The sequence below is a fragment of the Diutina rugosa genome (genome assembly GCF_008704595.1).
Source record: "Diutina rugosa strain CBS 613 chromosome Unknown scaffold3_size541584, whole genome shotgun sequence".
Taxonomy (NCBI): Eukaryota; Fungi; Ascomycota; class Pichiomycetes; order Serinales; family Debaryomycetaceae; genus Diutina; species Diutina rugosa.
Window position 1 is genome coordinate 328,938 of NW_022995077.1, and position 25,590 is coordinate 354,527.

Genomic DNA, 25,590 nt, shown 5'->3' on the forward strand with positions numbered 1-25,590 from the left:
CAATCACGAATGCTCACGTTTCAGACTCAAACCATTACTTAAATTCATTGCACATAGACAGTTCACTTCCATGCTCAATACACTTGAATATGTTATACATCGGCGTATCGGAGTTAGACTTGGCTGGTATGCACCCCATAATGCCGATCATCACTCATCGCGAGCATGACTGTCTCCCAGAGGGTGATTAGCTTACGATGCTATTCCCTCCTGCTGAGGATATCCGAAACATTCAAGAAGCTAGAGGCGAATTTGAGCGAGGAGCATGCCCCCCAGCCACCCACTAAAGTCAACAAGGGCTACCGCCAGGAGCTACGCAACCAAGTGATGTCTAAGAAGGAGAAGTGGGCGGTGAGTAAAGACGAAGTCAACGCCAAAAAGACTAAACCCGCCCCCAAATTCAAGCGGATATCGCTGAATTCTACCAAGAGAAGTGCCCGCAGAGCTAAAGCTGCGCCGTCTCCATGGAAAGCGCTCGAAGTGTGTCGCGGACTGATATTGGTGAATGACGAACAAGAACTGGCGCAAAAGCTAGAGAAACAAAACATCCCTGAACTCCATCATCGATTGGACCGAGCATTGTTTAGTCCAGGCGTCCAGTGGTACCAGGATCCGCGAACCCGCATCTATAATTTCCCACCATACTTAAAGACGATACCCAAGGTGGAAACGTTTAATTTCAACGCCATCGATCTGTTTCAAGCTCCAGGCAAAGACCCCAGTCTTGGCGAAGCAGCAGTGCGTGCTAAAAAGCAGTTCTATCTGAGTACGTCGCTGATGACCCAGACATTGACCCATTTCTACCTATTCCTCAATAATTATGATCCCGAGCTAGAGCAGCGGTTTGAGTTCCCGAGGTTAAGCAAACTGCTCCAGAAACGACCGGCTACTGTGACGGTTCAGTACCGTCCTGAATTCTCCAAAGAGAAACCCGTTTACCTGATTGACTCGGATAAGAGTACCAGCATGACTTCTCTATTACTGGCAATGGGTCATTGTCTCGAAGCATTTCTTACTACCCCACCCCAGGAGTTTGCTGATAAGTTCATCGTCAATGATACCGAGATGCCCATGGAGAAAGAGCATTCGGTATATAACTACCTGACGTATCTGGAGTTTATGATGCGCTCCCAGCTCGATTGTTATGACGACAGATTACCTGGTAACGGCACGTTTGACCTTAAAACCCGCGTGGCGGTCCCTTACCGTTACAACCCTACTCGCCACGACCAAGATCTGGCGTACCAAGTGTTTAAGACCGAGGGCGACTTTGAACTGTTTCAACGCGAATACACCGATTTGATTCGTACCGGTGGGTTTCTCAAGTACATGTTTCAAGCGAGAATCGGCCAGATGGACGGCATCTTCTTAGCCTACCATAATCTCCTGCAATTCTTCGGGTTCCAGTACCTCCCCCTCGAAGTGCTCGACGAGATCTTCTACAATGGTAGCGCCCAAAAGCGGTTGCCCGCCAACGAAAGCGAGCTGCTCCCGCTGTACATGGCGCAAACCCAGTTCAAACAGCTGATCAAGCTTTGGGAGACGATCCTCAAGCAGGTGATTGAGGACTTACCGCCAAAGCAGCTGTTCCGCTTACTGATAAGGCGGCAACGTGTCCCGCACGGGAAGAAACCGAAAAACGTGCTCAAGATCATGGCAGTGCCGGTAACCCCAGAGCAAATCACCGAGCTCAATCACTTCCCCCGGGCCTACAAAACGCTGTATCGCGAGAAGCTCCTGAAGGAGGAGTTTTATCTCCGTCGGGGCCAGCACGAGCGGGACTTGGCCGAGTACAACCGCAACTTGGTCACTCCGGCCACGATGTCCCAGGTGCACAACTACGAGCTCGAGATATTGGCGTCGACGCTCGGCGAACGCAAGTACCCCGGGTGGTTCCTGGTGATGCCGCAGCTGGGTGACCAGCCGTGGACAATCGACTACAAGCTTTCGCGCGTGCCTCACGCCACCACTGCTGACGACTTGGAAAGTCTCAAAAGCCAGATGGTGGCGGAGTTCACGACGCCGTTTTTCTGGCGGGGGCTCGTCGGTAAGATGGACGCCGAGCTCAAGGCGTTCGAGCTCATAGGCAAGCAGCGGGAAGCGGCGTGGCGTGATAAGGACCGCGAAGAGATCGAGTACGTCCCGCGAGAATGAGGATTCACAGTTAGCGAGTAGGTTAGCGGCGTGTATATAGTAAACATTTCCTCGTTTAGCAAGGAGGGCGAGCTCCGATCGCCCAGCGCCGGGCTCTGGAGTGCATATGCCTCTCAGCCGCGTCAAACAGCTATTTAATCGGATAACGGCGGGCGGGGTCGTTTTCGGGGTGCTCGTGACCGAGCGGGGACGGACCCCTCGATGATGCGCTTATAACCTTTACCCTGAGCGTGACCCACGGCACGTTATTGTTACCACTTTAGCGATGTTTTAGTAGTTGGTGGCGATTTGCTTGTCGTCGTCGTTCTGGGCGGGGGCCCACGGGAAACCTCCCTTCGCCCGACGGTGGTAGCTTATGTAGGTTGCGGCACGCCACATCAATTTCCGCTCGCCCAGGCCCCGTGCGATAGCCCACTTATCGCTCGCGGTCATTGGCTGGGCGCGCGGGCGGACTCTTCTCGTGCGCATGAGGCCGCACTACCGAATCCGCTAGGCCTACGCACCCAACCACTACACAGTAGCAAGGCCCCGCCTTCATAACCACGCAAACAACCATCAAACACCGACGAACCGCCATCCCCGGTAGGCCCCAATAACGGCGGAAAATTGTGAATACAAACTCTCCTCTCTTATCACCAACGTGCCCGCTCATCGCATGGATTTCTAATCAGGTCCGTATGTGGTATTGGGTAATTTCTTGGAATTTCTTTTTTGTACACATTAACAGCGTCGATGACACGCGCATACACCTGCCGCTTGACTCATCGAGAAATTTATAATAATCGACCGCCCCCCACTCCGACGGCAAACGTCAAACACTCTTTAATTATTATGAATAAGACGATCCCTCCGTGCCACGCGGAGCCGGGAGGAATGACGCCGACAATCATGCTGAACTGCGACCTGGCGGTGCTGATGTACTCGCTCTACGAACCAGGCCCCCCCGTGTTGACGGAGGCGGTCCCTTTGGAGGTGCTGGATATCACGCTGAAGCTCGTTAAAGAACGCGAGATCCACGACCGCCTCAATACCAAGATCGAGCGTATGCGCTTCCACCAGGACCTGGCGTACACGCTGGAAGACCTGGACAGCAGCGCCCCCAGCGCCGACGACGAAGACGCGGCGGCGAAAATCATCTTCATGCTTGTGGGATTACCGGCGCTGGGCAAGCTGACGATCTGCAAGCAGCTCAACCGCTACTTCAACAAGCACCATTTTACTCTGGGGATCTACAACGCCGGCGACGTCCGCCGCCAGCTCGTGTCGTTTGAGAACTCCGATTTTTTCGATCCTAACAACGCTGCTGGCCAACGTGAGCGGGAACACTTTGCCGACATCACCGTGAACAACTTGGTGCGCGATCTCAATAGCGGCGACATCCAGATCGGGTTTTTGGACGCCACCAACACCACGATCATGCGCCGCAAGCGCATGGTCCACAAGCTCGTCGACGAAGTGGACAACCCCAAGATCGTCGTGATGAACATCCAGTGCAACCAGCCGGAGTTGGTCAATTTCAACATCGCGTGCAAGACGAAGAATGCCGATTACGCTGAGCGTGACTACGAGGAGGCCATCAACGACTTCAAGCAGCGGTCGCTCCACTACATCCACATGTACGAGCCCATCACTCCCCGCGAGTTGGTCAACTACCCCATCGACTTGTACATCGACTACCAGAACGGCGGCGAGGTGTTTGACCTCAACCGGTTCGACCACCTCAACCCGAAATTTATGGCGTTGATGACGAAGTTTAAGGACAGCTACGAGGAGAAATTTGGCCGCGAATACTTGAAGCGCGTGAACAGCTTCAACAACTTTATTAAGAATTTGGCGTAATAGGATTTTATAGACTAGGGAACAGGTTGGGATAAGGATAATTAATAGATTACAATTGGTATACTAGACACTGGTTCGTTAATGTTCACGTAGCCCTGGCGCCTCGGGGAAATTTGTTGAGTCCGCCCCTCAGCACGGCTTTGTTGTTTTTGGGAAAGTCATGTTTTTCCGAAGGCCACAAAAATCAAATGCCGCGTATACGCACTTTGGTCTGTAGTGACTTGAAGAGGGGTAGACGAGAAATCGCCGCAGGACGCACGTTACCTCAGCGGAAAAACTTCACCGGAGGATGTTCCGTGAACATACTCGCACCATCCCCAATTAGGACAAAATATAAGCTGAGAGACAGATTTTATCTCAGGAGGGCTGTGACGACCCGTATCTTACAAAATTCCATCCTCACAAACACACACTAGTGAGGGCAACTTGATGATTACAAATTCTCACGACTTTTCTTTTTGGTTCCCGAACAAAGTAACCATCCGGGGAAGCCGCCTAAAATTCTAGAAAAGGGAAAGATGGCGGGATGATCATGCTGCTTCGTGGCTCGATTTTTTAAAATGCAAATGGGATGACAAGGCGGGCACCGATCCCTGGATCTAAGGACCCTGCGGAGTTCAGTGGTATTGCAGGCGTAAAAGCAGGTAGATGCCAGGTGACGTCTCCGAGATGAGCTGAGCCATCCGCAAGACCTTATCAGGCATACACTTGGATTAAAGCATTCAGAGATCAATTTGTTATACAGTTCTCTGCTATAAGGTTAAAGTCTCATATTTGATTGAATCTTATAATATTCATCAAACTCTACATTTGCCGTCTTTTCCGTAACTTTATGATTATGACTACTATACATGGGGGTCTGAAATGAGGAGGATCATCTAATCCTTGTTCTTCTTGTCCTTCTTTTCCTTCTTCTCTTTCTTTTCCTTCTTGTCCTTCTTTTCCTTCTTTTCCTTCTTGTCCTTCTTTTCCTTCTTTTCCTTCTTGTCCTTCTTCTCCTTCTTTTCCTTCTTCTCCTTCTTGACGGTCTTTTCTTCTTCTTCGTCGTCTTCGCTGTCGTCACGAGCTCTCTTCTTCGACACTTCCTTCTTGGGTTCTTCTTCGTCGTCGGAGTCCATGGCGGCGTCGGCGTCGGCGTTGTAAGCTCTGGCCTCGGAGATCTCGATCTTTTGCTGTTGTCTCGACGTCTTGACGGTTCTCAAGTCCTTGCCTTCAAGAGCCGACAATCTCAGTTCCACCTTGCCTCTCAAGTCAACACCAAAGTCACCGGAGTCGTCACGTTCTTCAGCGAACGAGTCGTAACGGACACCACAGGCGGCCTTGGCGGCGAGGACACGCGCAATTCTCCCCTTGTTCTTGCCCGAGGCTTGACCCACCAACAGGGCGTGGTAGAGGATACCGTATTTAGGAGTGTCGTGCTTGGTCTTAAGCGCTCTGAACAACGCCTTTTCCGCACCCAAGATCTGGATGGTGGAGGCGGGGGCCTTGGCGAGCGAGGTAAGCGAACCAGCGTGGGCGATAAGACGGGCACCGACAAGCTCACCCACCAACATCGTGAGGTTGGGGGCGATGGCCTTCATTCTCGACAGCAAGTAGTTCGACAATTGTTCTCTGTAGGCGGCAAAGTCGACGACCTGAGTCGCCAACTCTTGGATCAGCGCCAAGTCCTCAGGGGTGATTTCGGTACCCATCGACACCTCGGCGGCGGTCTTGACTTGTTCTTCTTGTTCTTCGGGCAAGATCTCCGAGAGATCGGTGTCGGCGGCGTTGGATCTGTACCCCATGGTCAAGATGATCTTGGCGTAGGCGGACGAGTCGACGATGAGCTTCGCCAACTCCGGGAAGTGCCACCCGTACCATTCCTTCATCCGCATGGCGTAGGTGTTAAGTTCCTTGTCCAAGTCGTCCAAGAGAGCGATCGCTTGCACAATCATCACGTCGACCTTGTCGGCGGAGAACTTGAGCTTGTGACGGCCCATCGAGTGGGCCAAACCAAGCGACATCTGGTTGAGGGTGGAGCCGTCCAAACCAGGCAACAATTCGGGCAAAAATTCCTTGATGGCCCGGTGGACGTCTTGGCAAGCAGCGTCGGCAACAACGGAAAAGTTGAGCCCCAACTTGTTGATGGCGTTACCAAGCTTGGCTTCCGACACAATCAAAGTCGCCTTCTTGTCGGGCTTGGCTTCTTCGAGAAACTTTTGAAGCTCCAGCGAACACTGACCTTCAATGACAGCGTTGGCCTGCGCCAAAGCATCAGCCGCCAGCTCGAACTTTTGGAAGCGGTGGACCTTGAAGGCTTGGATTACTTGTTCAGGCGTCGCCAAGTCGGAGACAAGCGAGGTGCTCTTGTGGATCTTTTTGTCCGCAGCCTTGAGAAGGGCATACCCAGCGGCGGTTTCAGCCAACACGAACGCCATCTTTGGTGGATATTACCTAGAGAGGATGGAAAAGGCGAGGTTGAAAATTTCGCTTGCGATGAGATGGCGCGCACACACAGGATCACAGGTGCTCACCACGCTGGGGTGAGAGCAAATACAAACAAGGAATAATGGAGAGGAAATCTAGTGGCAACACCATAATTAGATAGCTTGGTTGTAATATTGTTAGGTAATCCTCTCTTGCTCAAATTTTCAAATTTTATCACACTCAAGATTAATTTGTACTGAAGGTATTGAAAATATCTACTTTACAAGCCTTCAAAACTTGATGAAACAGTCGAATGCTAGTTTGATTTGTTGTGATTGCTCTAAAGCTTGTCTATGAATGTGTCCAAACTCTCTTTACACGATTTTGTGAATCGGCTTTCTACCTAGGTCGATTTGTCAAACCAAAAGCTTAATGCGCTAACAGCCGCCCGCGTGGCCCAATGGTTAAGGCGCTCGACTTCTAATCGAGCGATTGTGGGTTCGAATCCCGCCGTGGGTTTGTCTTTTTGCATCAATCTGTGCATTGCATTTTTTTTTAATTGGTCATTTCCTTACCCTTGCACACCTCATCGCCGTTCCTCCAAAGGCTGCAGCATTAATGCGCATAAATTTTCAGGTGAGCCTCCCACATCATGCGGTGGGTTCAAAAGAATAGTCAGCTTGAAACAATAACAACCAGCCTGATGATTACTCGATTTAACCATTACAATAACATCGCATTAACTATATATTAATCGTCAGCCACTCATGATAGCCTCATCAACTTCGGCAATCAAACTAGTCCATTCCTTTTCGATGCGCGCGGCAACACTGGCACTAATCAACTCTTGATCCAGGTCCACGTCGTCATCGTCGTCACTATAATCGCTATCGTTGACTAGTGTTATATTGGCAGAAAATGGCTGGGTTTCTTTCCCTGGTTGCCACTGATGGCCCTTGGGATCCAAACTTTTAGGTATTGTCGCTGGCGCCAGCAGTCTCGGGGTCAGATCAATTTCATTGATTGTTTCCAATTGTTTCGACACTCGCTTTAGTTGAAGCGGTGACGTTATTTCAGTGTCGTTTCCAGTAAGTGATTGTTGTCGCAATGGGAGCTCGAGACTGAATGGCGATTGCAAACTATTTTGTGGTAGTTTGAGTGAACTCGCCACACTTGTAGAATCGTCCAGAGCTACCAGCGCTTCGGAGAAACTGGGGGTCAGGGGAGGCAAGTCTAAGTTGATGGTCAGCAGCAAAAATTGGGTGGGGAATTCGAGACCAGGCTCAAGGAACGCACACTGCCATTTTTCGACCACCAGAATCGGGTCCAGTTTGAACCAGACCCGCGTCTTCTCTTCTCCTTCTTCAAATGAACTCAATTCTACTGCTCCGGGGAAGTTTAACCCTCGAGCCCGGTAGGTAGCCACTTTGATCACCATGGGAATTTGTGGTTGCCATTCAAGCACTAAGGTGTGTTCAAACAAGTAGACAAGACTTGGACGCCACAGTACACCCTCATCAAACGACACCGACAACATGTCGGCAAGCCGAAGTTTCCCCATCTGGAACAAGTTGCCCATGCTAAGCAGAGGGAAGCGAACCATGATGTGGGTCAAAAATGCCGTGAGTAAATTGTCGTAGGTAACGTTCTCATATTGCTGCAATTGAGGTGTACTGGGATCCACCAGCACGATAGAAGGAGCTATCAGAGCCTCTAGTAATGACTCCAGGCTCAGCACCCGCAGTAATATCGGAGGCGGCGGTAATTTCAGACCTCTAAGACTCGATACTCGTTTTGATATGCTACTGGTGGTCACCAGGGTCAACGGGGTCTCCACACTAATCTCGGAGTTGCTGATTGAAAACGTACGGGCAAACGGAGCGAGGTTCCGGTTATATTTGGGACTAGGGGTTTGCATTTCAAGGGCTCGAGTCATATAGCCGTCAATCAAGGCTTCATCTTTGGGAATGGCCGTCTTATCACAGCCACACTCACATTGAGGGAAAAGACGCTTACGGATCTGAGCGGGGTTCAACTCAGAATCATCTTTGGCCAACTTTCTCTGTTGATGTTCCATTCGTAAGTTGAAGCAGGCCTCATGAACAAGGGCTCCACATTCAAGCTCAACGTACAGTTCATTAACAAGACGGGTGGTCAAAATAATTTGGCACAACCAACAAATCGAAACCAGGCTTTTCGTAGTTTTTTCGGGAGCTGCAGCTTTTGATAAGACGTACGGCGGCGGGGGAGCTGGCCGAGTTGCGACCGGCTGGGATTTCGATCGACGAAACATCTCTTTCAACGTTCAAAGGGAGTAGTGAAGAAATTTGTGGAGTACTGGAATTTTCCGCCACCTATAAAGCTCCCACTCCCACCATGTAAACTTCGTACATAGCATCACCAGACGCATGCATGGACAACATGAAATACACAGAGGGTTGCCCAGAGAAAGGTGGTATAAAGTCCTCGATTGTGGTGTTAGATATGTTAAAGGTTTCCAAGAGGGTCAAATAGACATTGATTTGAGGTTAATGGCACCCCTGATTGTCTAGATGGGGTCTGAAATTATCATGCACCAAAGAGATTTATGCATAAACGCTGCCGCCTTTACCACCAACGAAAAACCATGTACTGCTGATAATGCCCAGAATTGCAAGCCAGTGATAATTTGATTGTGTCCCAAAATCATAGATTGGCTTATCACAAAGCCTGAGTGACATGATTGGAATCCGAAGGTAATTAAGACTCCTTTTGTTTACACTGATATCACGGTCGTCCGTGCTCATTGTAATTGAAAGTATCTTTGTACCCGTGGGTCTAGAAGGTCAAACCCAAAAGCTTTCGATCAAGTTCATATTCCGGAGGACCTTAAGGGTGCCACTCGTTACGACATTTGCTTGACAAAGTCACCCTTCTTTCAAAATGTTCTTGGTGTCTCAAAGAAAAAAGAGCCTAGATCCCAAAGTTATTTTTCACGCTACCATCGAGGAGGGTGTACCTCACGAATTGTTGTGAAACAATTTTGCAACCGTACTAGATTGTCACGTGACCAGGCCACAAAGTGAGAGGGCTTGGTAGGGCTAATTGAGTTTGCGTAACAAACAAATCTAGATGTAGGACCTTCGAGAAAATAGACTGAATTTGGCAGCTAGTGTTGATTCACATTTCCACGCGAATTGGCCCTTTTATCGCCTAATCTACTTTGAGTTCGAGATGTAATCATAGAAAGGCCAAATAGATGAACGCCATTGGCCCTAAGTTGAGCTTTTGATGGTAGTTAACTGCCGACTTTTCGGAAGCATAGTTGCAGAAGATCCACCGCGCTCCGTACTAGCCCGGGGCGCCTCCACTTAGAGCCGTCCGCGAACGTTGAGCGTTCCCCACTCTGGTGCGGACTTTAATTCCCTTCGGGAGATGGTAGCGATGATGACAGCAAATGGCTCAAACACGCTAATTTAGCGGGAAAATTTTGGTAGTTGAAGTGGAATCGATCTCATATTCGTTTACAAATGCTTCCTTCCCTTTGTTTGGTCGAATCATCGCTTCTAGAGGCCAATTTTCACCCGGGCATTACCGTGCACACGTGACGCGGGCTTTTCCTTACGCACCATGGACGTCTATCTCCCGGCATACTTAAAAAGACAGCTGCCTGCCAGAAAACTTCAAGCTATTACCATGCTCAGATCCCTCACCAGAGCCAGAGTGGCGGCCCCGCGTCTCGCGCGTACCATGGCCACCACCACCGACTCGTCGGACTTGGTCCAAATCGAATTGAACCCGGAACTGTTCGAGACCTACAAGTTGGACGAGAGCCCTTCGCTCAACTTCGAAACTGAGAAGGAGACTCTCTTGGAAATGTACAAGGAGATGATCATTATCAGACGTATGGAAATGGCCGCTGACGCTCTTTACAAGGCCAAGAAGATCAGAGGTTTCTGCCATCTTTCCATTGGTCAAGAAGCCGTTGCTGTGGGTTTGGAAAGCGCCATCACCAAGAAGGACACCGTCATTACTTCGTACCGGTGCCACGGTATCTCCTACGTGCGTGGTGACTCCGTCAGATCGATTCTCGCCGAATTGATGGGGAGACGCACTGGTGTGTCTCGTGGTAAGGGTGGTTCGATGCACATGTACGGTCCTAACTTCTACGGTGGTAACGGTATCGTCGGTGCTCAAGTGCCCCTTGGTGCTGGGTTGGCTTTCGCCCACAAGTACCGTAACGACAACTGCGCCACTTTCGCTCTTTATGGTGACGGTGCCCTGAACCAAGGTCAAGTGTTCGAACTGTACAACATGGCCAAGTTGTGGGACTTGCCGGTTGTTTTCTGCTGTGAAAACAACAAGTACGGTATGGGTACCTCGGCCCTGAGATCGTCGGCCTCCACCGAATACTTCAAGCGTGCCCAATACATCCCCGGTCTTAAGGTGAACGGTATGGATGTGTTGGCTTGTTACCAAGCCTCCAAGTTCGCTAAGGACTGGGCCTCGTCGGGTAGAGGTCCCTTGGTATTGGAATACGAAACCTACCGTTACGGTGGTCACTCCATGTCCGACCCCGGTACCACTTACCGTACCAGAGAAGAAGTCCAACACATGAGACTGCGCAATGACCCCATTGCCGGTCTTAAGGCCACCATGATCGAAAAGGGTATCGCCAACGAAGACGAAATCAAGGCCTATGACAAGAAGGCTCGTGCTTACGTCGACGAACAAGTTAAGTTGGCTGAAGCCGACGCTCCTCCCGATGCCTCGTTCCAAATTCTCTTCGAAGATGTGTACGTGCCCGGCTCGGAAATCCCCGTGTTGAGAGGGAGAATCTCCGACGACTCGTGGGATTTCAAGAACCAAACTTTCTTGAACAAGCGCTACTAAGTAGTATGACTAATGATACACGGTATTTTCTATAGACACAATTGTAGGTTCAATTTTATCATGTTGGGAGACTTCATTCAGAAATCGTTTTGTGACCCTCAGACTAAACGATGTTCTCAAGCCAACTCGTAACACAAAGTCTTGATTGAAAACTTGAATGTCGCGTCATCGTAAACTTTTAAATAGAATCGTAAAATCAAAGTTTTCTCGCCAAGCTCCAATCTTTACTACGTGTAAGTCTTTGTACTGTTTTCGAGTTTCTTGGAAGTGATTTGATTATACTATGGTGCATGACTATCTGGTCAAGTACAACTTGACCTCCTGTGTAACTCTAAAACTCAGATAACCAACTATCCTAAAACCGGGTCATTGTTATCTAATGTTTGGACCCTGTTCTTCATTCCCCACAAGTTTTCCTTCTGCACGCTGACGTAGTCACGACAACTACACACAGGTGTAACTTGCCAAACACGACTGAGAAAATCTCGACATGGTCCACATGATATCGACGGAAAACCCGCTGGAGGGGGTCTCCCGAACCAAGATGGCGTTCATCGGCGGCGCCTTTCTCGTGCTGCTCACGCTGTTTGTTGTACAAACCGAGTTTACCTCCCAAGTGTACAAGATTGGCTTCTCAGAGCCGCTCGTACTCCTATGGATCACCCACGGCATGTGGTGGATTCTCTGGCCCATACAGGCAATATCTGCTGCGCTGTATCGGACATTCAACAAGTGGAGGTCGTCAACTGCGCCAGTAGTGGTGGTGGGAAGAGGAGCCGCTCTGAGTTCCGCCCACTACGAGCGGTTGCCGATAAACTCGAGCGACCCGCTAGACCTCGAAGATCCCCATGCAGTGGTGATGAAGCAAAAGTTGAGGTTGTACAGTTACTTCAAGAAGTGTATTGTAAAGCAACTTCATAACATTTACCACACCGCTGTCGTCATTTACGAGGCGAACGTCAATGGGGACACTCTGACAGAGGAACTCAATAAATTAATTGAAAGAAACCCTAAGCTTCTGCTGCTGAGTCTGGTGCTAGATTGCGCTCGACTGATGATAACAACCCCAGCAATCAAATACTTGTTGAAGTATTCATTTTACATTACCGTGGTACTCACGTTGGCTGGATGCACATGGTACGCTGCCATGGCTCTCACCTTTGCCAGCGATGTCACTGCCATCTATAACTGTCTGGCGTTCACGGCCTACGCCTTCGCTATCCCTATGCTTCACGAGAAATTCTCATGGCTCAAAGTGCTGCTGGTGTTCATCGCCATCACTGGGGTGTTTATCGTGTCCTACAGTGGACTGAGTGATGATGCCAATACCGAATACCCTTACCGCCTTTGGGGGAACTTACTCATTTTATTTGGTGCAGTATTATACGGGTACTACGAGTGTCTCTACAAAAAGTACTGCTGCATTCCCAACCATCTTGCCCGTTACATTTCTCCTAGACGCCAACTGTCATTTGCAAACTTTGTCATGGCGCTTTTCGGTGTTTACACATTCATCATCTTGACACTGTGCATGTTAATTCTGGAATTAACCGGCATTCACCGCTTTAAATTTTATTATGGTGAGAATAATACCCGTGTGTGGTCACTTGTGATCGGACTGATTGCAGGTAACTTACTCTTCTCTGGATCATTCCTCCTATTGATGGCTTTGACGCTGCCGGTGTTGTCATCAGTCAGTTCGTTGGTGACAATTTTCATCATCGGTGTGGTGGAGTGGGTGTTATTCGACAATGCATTGAGCTCACAACAGTTACTTGGTGACTTCTTGATCATCATCGGGTTCTTGTTACTTACGTACGCCCTGTGGAAGGAAATCACCGAGGGCCTGGACGATGCCAATGATATGGATGGCGTTCTGACATACTCATTCGCCGTATCGGCTGCCTCCGATAACGAATAATGACAATAGACGACTAAAAGTAGACGACTACAATATACAAATAATTCAGAGAAAGTTTATCCCTTTTGGTGGACTTAGAATTACATGTCATGAATATTAGGTGTTAGGTTAAACTTAGTCTCGAGAGAGTTCGAAGCAGAAAATCACTAGATAATCAATCTTTGAACGTTTTTAGATACAAATTGTGTTTCCACACCGAGCTCTCGAGAGGGTCCACATTCATCGGAACGCGCGCGACGCGTCTTACATATTTATTTGACAATGACGACTCCCTCAGGCCCGTCAGATGCTGACATGGAGGATTACTATCGGCGGTTTCTTCCGTTCCGATATTTATTCCAATGGCTTCTGCATTCCCCTAAAGTGACTACCGACTTTACTAAGCGGGAGATTGCCTATGAACTTCGGGGTGATATCTACCAACGGTACCAATCATATGGTTCTGAGAAAGAATTCAAGCAAGCAGTTGAAAAATCGAACCCTTTGCGGTTTGAAATTGGGGCCATTTACAATGTATTTCCCAAAGACCGCAAGGTTTTACCGAAGCTGGCACTTAAGCCGGTAGCGAAGGAGTTGAACTTCGATATCGATTTGACAGATTACGATCCCATCCGGACGTGTTGTCAAGACAAAGCCATCTGCAGAAAGTGTTGGAAATTCATCAAGGTGGCCTCTAATATCATTGACACGGCGTTGCGTGATGACTTTGGATTTAAACATATCTTGTGGGTGTTCCTGGGTCGACGCGGGGCCCATTGTTGGGTCAGTGACGCCCGTGCCAGAAATCTTGATGATCTATCTCGTCAAGCCTTGATTGCTTATTTCGATGTATTGGGTGGCGAGAAGAGAATCAAAAAACCTTACCACCCTGCATTAGAACGGGCTTTCGAAATTTGCAAGTTGGAGTTCGACGAGATCATTCTCCATGAGCAAGACCCATGGAACACGAAGACCAAAGCCACACCGCATATTGATGCGAACGTTGAAGAGCTTCTAGAGTTCATGCCTGAGAAAGAACTTCGCGATGCATTGAAGGCGAAATGGGATAAAACACCACTGTCGCTGTTAGACAAATGGAAGGACATCAACAAAGTTGCAGCTGAGCTTTTCGGCAAAAATAAGTTTAAGCTTACCAGTGTGATCGATGCCAAAAAAGATATCATTATTCGATACTTGTACCCGCGCCTTGATGTTAACGTCTCACGTCAATTGAATCACTTGTTGAAGTCTCCTTTCTGCATCCACCCAGCCACGGGTAATGTGTGTGTCCCCTTTGACCCCTTCCACAGTTTACTCGACGAAGATCCAACCGATTATGGGTTTGACCCGGTGACGTCCCCCAAATTAGCCGAGATTCAACAGGAAGCCGAGAACAACAAGAGTAGTAGTTCTGATGCTTGGGATGCGACGCTGCTCAAACCATATGTGGCTTACTTCGGCAAGTTTGTCACGAACTTGTACAAAGAAGAGTTGCACGACCGCAAACGTTCGGCGGATGATGACGCGGGAGAGGACGATTTGATGTTTTGATACACAAATATATTAAGTAATTAAATAATGCATTGATCGAGACCAGCTCACTTTTTGTAAGTCAACACATCAACTATGATGTTGATGATACTTACCACTGCTTGCACCCCCACCAAAACAACCACGATGAATTCAAGATTTTCCTCATGAGAATGTCCCAACTGTTCTTTGAGCATCGACAATAAATCGGAAATTACTTCCAACCGCTGATTTAATAACTCGACACGTTGGTTGATTTCCAAGTAGCCACGAGTGGCTTGATAAATGGGCTCCAAATGGGGTTCAGCCCACATGAGCTCTGGCAGGTCAAGCACCAGGCCATGCAAATTGATATTGATACGTAAAATGAAAAGCTCACCGATCAGCTTCATAATCTCCTCTCTGCTCATTTCCACTTTACCCGTTTGCGCGATCTGTTGCGGGATATCTTGCGTGTCCTCAATAGTATTGTCGACCAACTCTTCGAAAAGAGAGATCTTTACCGATTGGGCCAACGCATGGGAAATCAGCAACTTAAGCATGTAGTTGTTATCATCACGGAGGGTAATGAAATCGTTGTAAATCCGGGGTTGGTACAGTTTGGTAATGTAGTAGTTGAACTCATCCACCTGGACGTCTTCAGGAGCCAACTTCTCGTTCTCAAAACGGGCTAAGTCTTCTCTAAATGCCTGCTCCTCGCGTACAGTGTAGCCCCACATGACAATGACGCCATATTCAAAAATGAAGATTTCGTTCTTCTTGCCAACATCAATTTCACCACCGTCGTCAGCAAGTCTGATGATCTTATGCAGACTCTCATCTAAATGCAGCCCTCTCCAGTCCTTATAAGTAAATGTCGAATATAAGCATTCATCGAACAATTTTGGCGACGTGTTGTGAATGCGCTTACGATCTTTAAGCCACCGGAATAAGTCCTTCATCTTATACAGCCCGCATGTACAGTAAGCAGTAACCCGTGGTAACATGTCACGGTGAGCTTTGCTCAAGGTCATGGCGTCTTTACGAGCACTTGTGTTGGTAATCTTCTTCGCCTGGGAATACACTTTAGGAGGAGCTACCACCCCCAGATCATCATCGTCATCATCATCATCATCATCATCTTCACCTAAGTTATTAGGGTCCTCGGGAAGTAACTTGAGCTTCTGGGTTGTTCTCAGGGTCCGCTGCAACCCGATTTTAGGCAGTTGGGCAATCTTCAGCAGCCGGTTGGCCTGGGTGGGCGCTTTCGGTTTAGCCGGCGCCTGCGGTTTTGGCAACGCCTCCGATTGAGTCATCGGATTATCCAGTAATAGCGGGGTATCCTCGGACATGGCGGGCGTGGGTAGTTGTGGCTGCTGCTAGGGTGTTTCTGTGGAGATGCTTCGAGCGCGCACCGCTTAGCAAGAATGGTCAACCTTCCACTGTTGATTACACGTGGGATTAATGGTTTTGAAAATTGTCAAGAATTTATATTGGGGGCATACTTCGAGTTATCCTATTTACAGTTACAAAAACTCGGTCGCCTTACGCTTGAACGCGTTACAGTCACGCAACCACTGCTTGTAGTCGTTTAACGTGTAGATCTTTTCCCCGTAGTAGTCGGGAACAGGGTTGGCCACCAGCGATCTCAGAGGGTCAGCCCGGTTAGCCTTGATGCGCTCAAGGAACTGGCGGTCCTTGACTTTGAATTGTTGGATCTTGGTGCGGTTGATCATGTTGAACACGGGTCTGCCAATGAAACCACCCAACAAGTAGCCGACACCACCACCAAGCAACACCGCCGCCGCCATCACCATCATGGGGTCGAAACCAAAGATCGTCTTTTCAACGTCGATTTCGACGTTACCAAGATAAGTGAGGGTAGCAAACGCACCGGTGAACCCAGTGAGAATCGACACCCCGGTGTTGATGCGGTGGAGTTGCTTCTTCATTTTCAAGTACTCCACCCAGTTGAGGGTGACGGAGGTACCCGCAGGAGTCTCCACAACCGTGCTTCTGAGGACGTTGGTAGTAGCAAATCTCCGGATTCCAATTCTGAACATCTGAAAGTCTTGAACGGCAAAATCGCGCGATCCCCTCAATAAAGCGTCGAAACTGATTTCGAAAATGGAGATCCGTACTTTGGTACATAACGCAATATATTAGATTTATTGGAAACATGTTGATTGTTAAGGTGAGTTTTGTCAAGTGGTATGCTTCCGTTGAAATTTCGAGTAGTGTAGCCAATGATCAGATCCAAAATCATCCGAGGCGTTGGCTCCAGAGAAATGACGACAAGCTGATAATATTTGACCGCTGAGAAGTGGTGTGAAAAAGTCATCTTTAAACATCCTATACGCAAAATTTAAAGGCACTTTAAAATCTCCTAACGGTTCATGTTAGCCAACCTTTCGCGAGCATACGAACAGTAATACAGTAATTTTCATAGATGAAAATATAGGTGGAAAATACCAAAAATTATGATCACTAATGAGTCAATTCAATTAATGGGAACAATTACGTCTAAGGTTGAATAAATTTGGGTCGTAGTTGCTGTAAAATTTACGTTTTGGGAGGTAACTAGCATGGATACAATTGCCACCGAGTGCGTCAATCCAATTGTACGCATTTTGTGTGACTTCCTCAACATGAAAAATGGCCCCATAGTAACTGTTCGCAACTACACAAAGGACGTGTTTATCAAATGATTGAACAATAAATACATCCAATATCAATGGAAAAATCGAATGACTAACAGTCTCCATTGTAATATCCCCTTAGTAACCACTGAACCCCCTACCCCGAGAAAGACAGTGACGGGGGGCGGGCATCGCGCTCGTCACGTGACCAAGCCAAGAAAGCTTAGGGTTACGACCTACAAATCCAGTTATTTGGACGAGATCGTCAAAAATGAAGGTGCTTGTTTGAATTTCTGGTATCAATTGATAGTAAGCGACGTTGCCAGATACCCGTAGATCACAGTTTTGGCATCATGCGTCATCTGCAACCTCTCCCCTCATCGCGCTTCTATACAGGTCGGAGACCTACTTGAGACCTGCTGGAAAAATTTGCTTTCTAACCCACCCCTAAGACCTGCTCGTACAAACACTCAGTGTTCAGTACAGCTCTACACCAAAAAACCCCAAAAAAAAGGAAAACCCTTCCCTCCATCCTTCCCGCTTATTGAAAAAGTCAAAAAAAATCAACACCGTTTCCATTTAAACCATGGCTGACGTTACTCAACAATTTGAAAAGTTGTCCGTCAAGGACGAATCCAAGGATGTCAAGGACACCAAGGAACAAACCGAGTCGCCTGCTGCCGAAGAATCTTCGTCGGTGAACGACTCGTCGGCGTCGTTGTACGTGGGTGAATTGAACTTCAACATCAACGAAGCCACCCTTTACGAAATCTTCTCCCCCATCGGTCAAGTTTCGTCGATCCGGGTGTGCCGTGATGCCGTGACCAAGAAGTCGTTGGGTTACGCCTACGTCAACTACCACAAGTTCGAAGATGGTGAAAGAGCTATTGAAGAGCTCAACTACACCCCCATCGAAGGCCGTCCCTGCCGGATCATGTGGTCGCAACGTGACCCTTCGTCGAGAAGAAACGGTGAATCGAACATCTTCATCAAGAACTTGCACCCCGACATCGACAACAAGGCTTTGCACGACACCTTCTCGGTGTTCGGTAAGATCTTGTCGTGCAAGGTCGCCACCGACGACATGGGCAACTCCAAGTGCTTTGGTTTCGTCCACTACGACACCCCTGAAGCCGCCCAAGCTGCCATCGAAAACATTAACGGTATGTTGTTGAACGACCGTGAAGTGTACGTCGGTAAGCACATCTCGAAGAAGGACCGTGAATCGAAGTTTGAAGAAATGAAGGCTAACTTCACCAACGTCTACGTCAAGAACTTGGACGCTGAATTCACTCAAGAACAACTTGAGGAATTGTTCAAGCCCTTCGGTCAAATCACCTCGGCTCACCTCGAAAAGGACCACGAAACCGGCAAGTCCAAGGGTTTCGGTTTCGTCAACTACGAACAACACGAATCGGCTAAGAAGGCTGTTGAAGAATTGAACGACAAGGAAATCAACGGTCAAAAGATCTACGTCGGTCGTGCCCAGAAGAAGAGAGAAAGAATGGAAGAGCTCAAGAAGCAATACGAGCTGACCAGACTCGAAAAGTTGTCGAAGTACCAAGGTGTCAACTTGTTCATCAAGAACCTTGACGACTCGATCGACTCGGAAAAGCTCGAAGAAGAATTCAAGCCTTTCGGTACCATCACCTCGGCCAAGGTCATGGTTGACGACACCGGCAAGTCCAAGGGTTTCGGTTTCGTGTGCTTCTCGTCTCCTGAAGAAGCTACTAAGGCTATCACCGAAATGAACCAAAGAATGGTTCTCGGCAAGCCTTTGTACGTCGCTCTTGCCCAACGCAAGGACGTCAGACGTTCGCAACTCGAACAACAGATCGCTGCCCGTAACCAAATGCGCATGCAATCGGCTGCTGCCACCGGTGCTTTGCCCGGTCAATTCGGCATGCCCCCCGCCATGTTCTACGGCCAAGGTGGCTTCTTCCCTGGTGGCCCCCGTGGCAACCAAGGTCCCCAAGGCGGCCAACCTCCCTTCCCTCCTCAAATGATGATGGGTCAACAAGGTGGCCGTGGCGGTAGACCTCAAGGCCAACCCGGTCAATTCGACCCCGCCCAACAAGGCTGGGGCCCCCGTGGTGCTCCCGTTGGCCCTAACGGTCAACCCATGCCCTACATGATGCCTGGCTACCCCCCTCAAGGCATGCAACAAGGTCCCCGTGGCTACTACGGCCCCGGCGGTAACCGTGGCGGCAAGAACCAAGGCCAACAACGTCCCCGTGACTTGGCTGCCGTGATTGCCAACTTGTTGCCCGACCAACAAAAGCGTGTCTTGGGTGAAGAATTGTACCCCAAGATCGTTGCCACCGGCAGAGCCCAAGAGCCCGAAGCCGCCGGTAAGATCACCGGTATGATGTTGGACTTGGACAACCAAGAAATCTTGGCGTTGTTGGAAGACGAAGAGTTGTTCAACAACCACTTCGAAGACGCTTTGACCGCTTTCGAAGAATACAAGAAGTCCAACGCCGAGTAAGCGCCGGGTCTGGGACGCTCTGTTGAATCTGGCTTATAATCACCTTTAGGTTAGGGAATGGAAATGGAGACGATTTCTACCTGTAGACTACAACTAATTAATTCACATTTTAGGCACGTATATTGTTGTTTCCCGTCGATAAACCAGTTAAGGACAGGTGTAGGCGCCATCGACGCGGATGTCGGCACCAGTGGTGTACGACGACGCATCCAGGGCCAAGTACACGTAGGCACCGACCAATTCACGCACGTCACACTCACGCCCAAGCGGGATCAATTGCAACCACAAGTTGTGGGTTTCCGGGTCGACGAACTTGGAGAGCTCGGTGTCGACGTACCCAGGACTCACCGAGTTCACCCGGGCGAACCCCGCCCATTCCACCGCGAGCGACTTCGCAAACATGTGGGTGGCAGCTTTGGCGGCGTTGTAGGGAGCCTGCAATTGCGGCACGTTGACAATGTGTCCCAGCATCGACGCAGTGATGATGAAGCGTCCTTGCTTGTGTTGCTTGAAGATCGGCGCCACCGCACGAGCGCAGTAGTAGACGGCGTTCAAGTCGGCGTCGATCACCTTCTTCCACTCAGCAACACCTTCGGCCAAGTCACAGCAGGGCCCCTTGGTCCAGGCGATCCCGGCGTTGGCGACAAAGATGTCAATGGTGCCGAAGTCCTTGGCAATCTGCTCGGTCACTTGCTTGACGTGCTGGTCGTCGGTGATGTTGCAGTGGTACGCCTTCAGTCTCACGCCGTACTTGCTGGCGAGCGCCTGGGCCTTGTCGTCGGCAGGAGTCAGATTGTACCAGATGGCGACATCAGCACCAGCCTGGGCGTAGGCTTCGGCGACGGCGTAGCCAATCCCCTTGGACGAGCCAGTGACGGTGGCCACCTTACCCTTGAGGGAGAAGCGATCGAGGATGGGAGCACTGAGATCGGGCTTGGCCACGGGCAACGCGCCGACGTCCTTGTTGGTGATAGATTGAAGCGTCATGTTTCGACAAGCATGGTGATGAACAGGTCTTATATAATTTTGGCCCAAAAGTCGGCCCTCTGCACGGTGACGTAAACCGCCCGAGACCTCGCAAGCACGGAATCGGTTCCACCGACCGAGTTGCGCCGCTGCGCCCTTGAAAGGGCAATTAGCTCCGTAACGGTTCATCGCTTATGCCACTTAGTCGTAATTGTCCCAGTGACCAGTGCAGGTCTTGGTGTTAGTAAACGCCGAAGGTGGGTCTCCTCACACGCTAGCGACGTTCGAGAAAAGCCGCTTTTCACGGGCTCAATTACGGTGACCCCCTCTCCTATATAACAATGAGTAAGCGATTTGTAATTAAGTTGCCATTACACTAGGACCTTCCCCCTCGGATATGGGATTGCCGGCATTAGCGATTGGTGGGGGGGTGTGTGCCTTATTTAACATAGTTGCATTTAGCAACATTAACGCGGAGTCGGGGCCTGGCGATCGCGGGGTTTCCGAATCTGAACTTTGAGAAAGAGGGGACCATCTAGAGCCACTAGATTGACGCCCGTAAGCTTCAATTGAGTCGCAAGGGTTGGCAATTACTAATCGTTGCCTATCTGAAAACGACGTTTGGTTCCAACGATATAGTTGCTCAATTTTCAGGTCCCTTGGCGCTATCGCCCTTACTAATTGGTGTTTGTGGTACTATCACTCGGTTACGAGCCTCATGAGGGGGGCTTCCTCGAATCGTACGGATCTACACACCCACCACCAAGAGCCACCCCACAATAGCCTTGGGACGTTGTATACTGGACATAAAAAGTAACATGTTTTCGTATATAGATACAAAATAAATAGGGCGGTGGTCAAAAAATGACCACACGGTTTGAATCGACGGCATTCGTCACAGATTTATGTAATCCATCAATTCGTGCAAAATGTGTTCTAAGCTGGTGTAGAACGCACAGTAGTCGTTGATATCGACAAAGTTGTTGCGCAAGTCGTAGTAGATCTTCTCATTGAGCTGGCTCAATTCTGCCTTCACGTCTAGCAGCAACGGGATGATTCGGGCAAGCTGGTTCGCTTGCATCACGGGCATTAAGTTCTCGGGGTCAACGTTACGGTCCAGTTGGATCATGCCATACTTTGACCCATTAAACCCAAATGTTGGTGGTAATGTCGGCTGAGGCACATCCATGACGTCAAACAACTCGTTTAAGTTGAGATAGCTCGTGACACTAAAATCATAGTATTCACTCAAATCACCCAACTTGTGGGTGTCGTTGAATTGCAGGATGAGTGGCAACACTTGATAGCGCTTCAAAATGTACTCCCACGTCAAGTTCGTAAGCAGCAACATCCGCTTGTACTTTTCGTTCTTGAACCATTTCCGGTTGAGAATGAAAAGCGCCTTATTGATGAGTTTCACGTAGACACAAAGTTCCGCCATTTGCATAAACTCATACTTGAACTTCACCGCAATGATGACAAACATGAGGATGATCAGGTCAAGGGGGATCGTCCGCTTCACGTACCAATTGTACCGGCCAAACTTGATAAAATCGTTATACTTGAGGAAGTCATTAAGGTTGTGCAATATCAGTGGAATCAAGTTGTTGTGCATGTTCTCATAAGTGAAGTCTTCCTGCTGGTTGAATTTGAGTTGCAGTATCAGACTGTTGTTGAAGTTCTTGATGATATTTGCCTCGGCCAAGTGACCAAATGTGTCCTCGTACTTCGAAAGCAGAAGTGCCAGTTGCGATGATGACAGGTCCTTCGAGTTTGCACCTCCACCCACAAGGGATTGAGGCAGGTCAGCGAAGAGACCTCCAGCATAATCACGTTTCTGGACATCACCCATAAGAATCTTCTTATGAAGCAACATAGTAGCTCTATCAACAAACAGCCACAGGTGATTGGTTAAGAAATTGATCAAGTTCATTTCATGGACGGTTTCAGGAGGGTGGAGCTTAATAGACTGATTCATGCGGTATACCAGATTGTGGATGTGACGAAAAAGGCTCAAAATCATGTCCTTGATGTCATTCACTTGTGACAGGGTAATGTTTGATGAAAGCCCATTGTGCAAATGGTAGACAAGTTCCAGCAATATACGATCATAGGTAAATTTAACATTCATCAGAAGTATACCGAGGTTGAGCCGCTTTTCCTTAATGCCGAGAGCGTTAATCGATTCTTCCTCATCCTCAGGCATTCTCACATTAAAATCATCCATACGGCAAACGGGAGGGAGACAGAAATTATGTGATGTAAGAGCATCGAGACCAAAGATAACCCACCAGAGCAAACGACGGAACTTAACTACTTCTGGATTACCGATGCGAAGGGTAATTTCAGGGTCTTTGTGCAACTGCAAGAACTTAGCGTACCGGATGATTTGCAGCATTTCCATTGTCAGAGGGTTAGGCAGGGTCAGTTGAATGATGACATTACCAAGGAGCAATCCGATCGTCTTGAGCCCGTGAGGGTAGTTATAATATTGACACACCTTGTTGAACGCTTTGAGGTATTTGTCGATGTCCTGGTTGAGCAACAAATTGTCATACTCTTCAAACTCCAGGATCGTCAGCGCGTACATGATGGGGAAGTAGAGCGAGTAGAATTCAAGGTAGTTGAACTCGTCGCTGTCTCCCGGCAGCAGTCCCACCAGCAGCAGCGCCCGCAGACTCCGCGTATTTCTCGCTTGAAGCCGCCAATAACGCTCGTGCTCCTGGCAAAAGGCGTCAAGGTTGGCAACAATCGGAAGCAAGATATGGACCAGGTTCACGTAACGATCAACAAGCTCTCGCAGCCGCTCCGCCAGGATGGGGAGGTAGTCATTGAGTTCATCCACCAAGTTATCGTTGCGGTAATTAGTATTGGAACCGTAAAGGTAGTTAACCAGGGTCGCTGGGTTCAGCAGATAAGGGTTCAATGAGCTCAGCAACGGTGCTGATGGAGCTGCTGCCTGAGGCACTTGAGCCACCGTACCCGGAGCCAGGTCAAAGAAGTTGTTGACACCGCGATTAAAGTACAGCGAGTCCTTATTAGTACCTGACAGCTTCGACGACGGTTGTGGATTCAGAGTAGGGGCCAGCGTTGGTGGCTGGGGCGCTGGTGGCGCCTGCGCCTCCAGAGGCAGATTGAACTCGCCCAGGAACGCAAACGAGGCGAGATTAAACGCAAAACCTTCTTCGTTGGGAGCCTGGGAGTAGTTGGTCTTGAAGTAGTTATTAGTCATATTATTCAGCAGTTGGTTCATGATGGGGATCTGTAACGTCGTCATCTGCGGGGTACCGATGACACCACGTTTATCGACGCCGTTAGCGGGGTTTGACGCGGGACCGCTCAGTTCAGGGGTGGCCATAAACGAGAAGAACGGAAGTTCCGAGATTGGCGGCAGCGGCTCCTTGGCGAAATGGTGGTCTTCCTGTTTCATCGTCGGCAGCTTCGCCAAAGCCGACCCGTCCAGAGTGACGCCTGCGTCGCTCGGAATCGACGACACCAGGTCCAGCGGCATGTCGGGGTGGGCCTGCTGGGCCGAGGGCACCGCCACCGACAGCTGGACCGAGGGAGCCAGCTCCAGACCCAGGCCGTCGGACACCGCCAGCTGGCGCCGGGCACTCTTCTTGCCGCCCCGGCTGACGCGTTCATTGATAAAATACTTGCACTCGATGCCGATCTGTTCACATTTGCGGCACACGGGCTGGTCCCGCAGACACTTGATCTTCTTCGAGTGGCAGTAGACACACAGGTGGATCCGTCGCTGGCGGCTCTTTTGTACTTTCATCACCTGGCCATCGGCTAACACCTTAAGCTCGGCAAGCAGCAGTCTCGACTGGGGGTCATGGGAGACTGACCCCAGCTTGGGGGAGGCAGGGTTATGCTGATGATCGTTAGCGGCGGGCGGCGGGGGCGGGGAGAAAGTCGGGAGCACCAGCAGCTGGGACCGGGGGCGAGTGAGTGGCAGTAACATCAGGGTGCCTGATTCCATGGAACTTGCGAGTGGACAAATAGGGTCCCAAATGAGCAGAAAAGTTTGGTTCGGGGTTAAGCTATATACACATACGAGTGTGGGGGGTGAAGACCTTTTAGTGTGTAATCATAGATGTATTCCTGTGTGCAGGGCAGATAGTCCCCTCAAACCCCCTCTAGGCAACTAATCACGGCATAACCGGTGTTCCGGGGACACCTAAGTTTACACCACTGACGGCTCCCCCCACCACTTTTAGAAGTTATCTACAATAAACTATCATATAGACTACGAAAACATGGACCTATAATTCGGCTACACACCCTCGGTACATAACTTACATCGACCTAAATCGGAAGTGCGTCTCCGTCGCAATCGCCGCAAGCACGCGAAGCGAGAATTAAAGACGTCTTCGCTGCTACGCCGGAGTCACCCAGGCAACGCTAGCCGGGGTAGCTTCCATCATGCGCTCGACCCTCCACGTTTGCGTTTGTGGAGATACACAAGATGTCGTGAGGCGGCTAACAAAACACGGAGTCGACCTCCGAAATTACATGTTGTGCGTGAGGCCACAAATTCGACGGGGATTAGTTCGATGCATGGAAAGCAGGCCTGCACTGGTTCTAAGGGCGAAATTCCACAAAAGCATAACTCGACTACAGGCAATAAAGGTGGCGAGCCAAGAGCCCTACGTCGGATCTCCATGGGGTTAAGCGGCAAGTGCGGGTGGGGGGGAGGCGGTAATTGCAGAGGAGGGGGTGATTATGCAGCCTACCGAAATGCATGAGAATGACTCTGTTGTCAAAAATGGTGCGGATCGCACCCAGAGGTCTAAACGCCGAAGGGGATAAGC

The 25,590-nt window shown here is 49.4% G+C and overlaps 12 protein-coding genes across 12 annotated transcripts; 6 read left to right on the forward strand and 6 right to left on the reverse strand. All coding sequences in view use genetic code 12, as the record gives it.

The window, feature by feature from the left end:
• Positions 1–165: 165 nt before the first annotated feature.
• PET127 (Pet127p) lies at positions 166–2,154 on the forward strand (the record flags this gene model as incomplete). Its single annotated transcript, XM_034159084.1, has 1 exon — positions 166–2,154. The coding sequence occupies one exon, from the start codon at positions 166–168 to the stop codon at positions 2,152–2,154; it is 1,989 nt and encodes a 662-aa protein (XP_034014464.1).
• A 915-nt stretch (positions 2,155–3,069) lies between these two features.
• On the forward strand, positions 3,070–3,993 carry DIURU_000798 (6-phosphofructo-2-kinase; the record flags this gene model as incomplete). Its single annotated transcript, XM_034159085.1, has 1 exon — positions 3,070–3,993. The coding sequence occupies one exon, from the start codon at positions 3,070–3,072 to the stop codon at positions 3,991–3,993; it is 924 nt and encodes a 307-aa protein (XP_034014465.1).
• Positions 3,994–4,871: 878 nt separating this feature from the next.
• On the reverse strand, positions 4,872–6,410 carry NOP5 (RNA-processing protein; the record flags this gene model as incomplete). Its single annotated transcript, XM_034159086.1, has 1 exon — positions 4,872–6,410. The coding sequence occupies one exon, from the start codon at positions 6,408–6,410 to the stop codon at positions 4,872–4,874; it is 1,539 nt and encodes a 512-aa protein (XP_034014466.1).
• Positions 6,411–7,156: 746 nt separating this feature from the next.
• Positions 7,157–8,692, reverse strand: CST5 (Cst5p; the record flags this gene model as incomplete). The annotated part of the gene is made up of 1 exon (XM_034159089.1): positions 7,157–8,692. The coding sequence occupies one exon, from the start codon at positions 8,690–8,692 to the stop codon at positions 7,157–7,159; it is 1,536 nt and encodes a 511-aa protein (XP_034014467.1).
• Positions 8,693–10,008: 1,316 nt separating this feature from the next.
• PDA1 (pyruvate dehydrogenase (acetyl-transferring) subunit E1 alpha) lies at positions 10,009–11,271 on the forward strand (the record flags this gene model as incomplete). Its single annotated transcript, XM_034159090.1, has 1 exon — positions 10,009–11,271. The coding sequence occupies one exon, from the start codon at positions 10,009–10,011 to the stop codon at positions 11,269–11,271; it is 1,263 nt and encodes a 420-aa protein (XP_034014468.1).
• A 490-nt stretch (positions 11,272–11,761) lies between these two features.
• DIURU_000802 (mannosylinositol phosphorylceramide synthase regulatory subunit) lies at positions 11,762–13,192 on the forward strand (the record flags this gene model as incomplete). The annotated part of the gene is made up of 1 exon (XM_034159091.1): positions 11,762–13,192. One exon carries the CDS (start codon positions 11,762–11,764, stop codon positions 13,190–13,192), a length of 1,431 nt encoding a protein of 476 aa, XP_034014469.1.
• Positions 13,193–13,453: 261 nt separating this feature from the next.
• DIURU_000803 (DNA primase subunit) lies at positions 13,454–14,722 on the forward strand (the record flags this gene model as incomplete). The annotated part of the gene is made up of 1 exon (XM_034159092.1): positions 13,454–14,722. One exon carries the CDS (start codon positions 13,454–13,456, stop codon positions 14,720–14,722), a length of 1,269 nt encoding a protein of 422 aa, XP_034014470.1.
• Positions 14,723–14,769: 47 nt separating this feature from the next.
• On the reverse strand, positions 14,770–16,032 carry DIURU_000804 (uncharacterized protein; the record flags this gene model as incomplete). Its single annotated transcript, XM_034159093.1, has 1 exon — positions 14,770–16,032. The coding sequence occupies one exon, from the start codon at positions 16,030–16,032 to the stop codon at positions 14,770–14,772; it is 1,263 nt and encodes a 420-aa protein (XP_034014471.1).
• Positions 16,033–16,206: 174 nt separating this feature from the next.
• PAM17 (Pam17p) lies at positions 16,207–16,743 on the reverse strand (the record flags this gene model as incomplete). The annotated part of the gene is made up of 1 exon (XM_034159094.1): positions 16,207–16,743. The coding sequence occupies one exon, from the start codon at positions 16,741–16,743 to the stop codon at positions 16,207–16,209; it is 537 nt and encodes a 178-aa protein (XP_034014472.1).
• Positions 16,744–17,905: 1,162 nt separating this feature from the next.
• On the forward strand, positions 17,906–19,807 carry DIURU_000806 (polyadenylate-binding protein; the record flags this gene model as incomplete). The annotated part of the gene is made up of 1 exon (XM_034159095.1): positions 17,906–19,807. One exon carries the CDS (start codon positions 17,906–17,908, stop codon positions 19,805–19,807), a length of 1,902 nt encoding a protein of 633 aa, XP_034014473.1.
• A 147-nt stretch (positions 19,808–19,954) lies between these two features.
• On the reverse strand, positions 19,955–20,794 carry DIURU_000807 (SDR family oxidoreductase; the record flags this gene model as incomplete). Its single annotated transcript, XM_034159096.1, has 1 exon — positions 19,955–20,794. One exon carries the CDS (start codon positions 20,792–20,794, stop codon positions 19,955–19,957), a length of 840 nt encoding a protein of 279 aa, XP_034014474.1.
• Positions 20,795–21,668: 874 nt separating this feature from the next.
• Positions 21,669–24,758, reverse strand: DIURU_000808 (uncharacterized protein; the record flags this gene model as incomplete). Its single annotated transcript, XM_034159097.1, has 1 exon — positions 21,669–24,758. The coding sequence occupies one exon, from the start codon at positions 24,756–24,758 to the stop codon at positions 21,669–21,671; it is 3,090 nt and encodes a 1,029-aa protein (XP_034014475.1).
• Between the last annotated feature and the right edge of the window lie 832 nt (positions 24,759–25,590).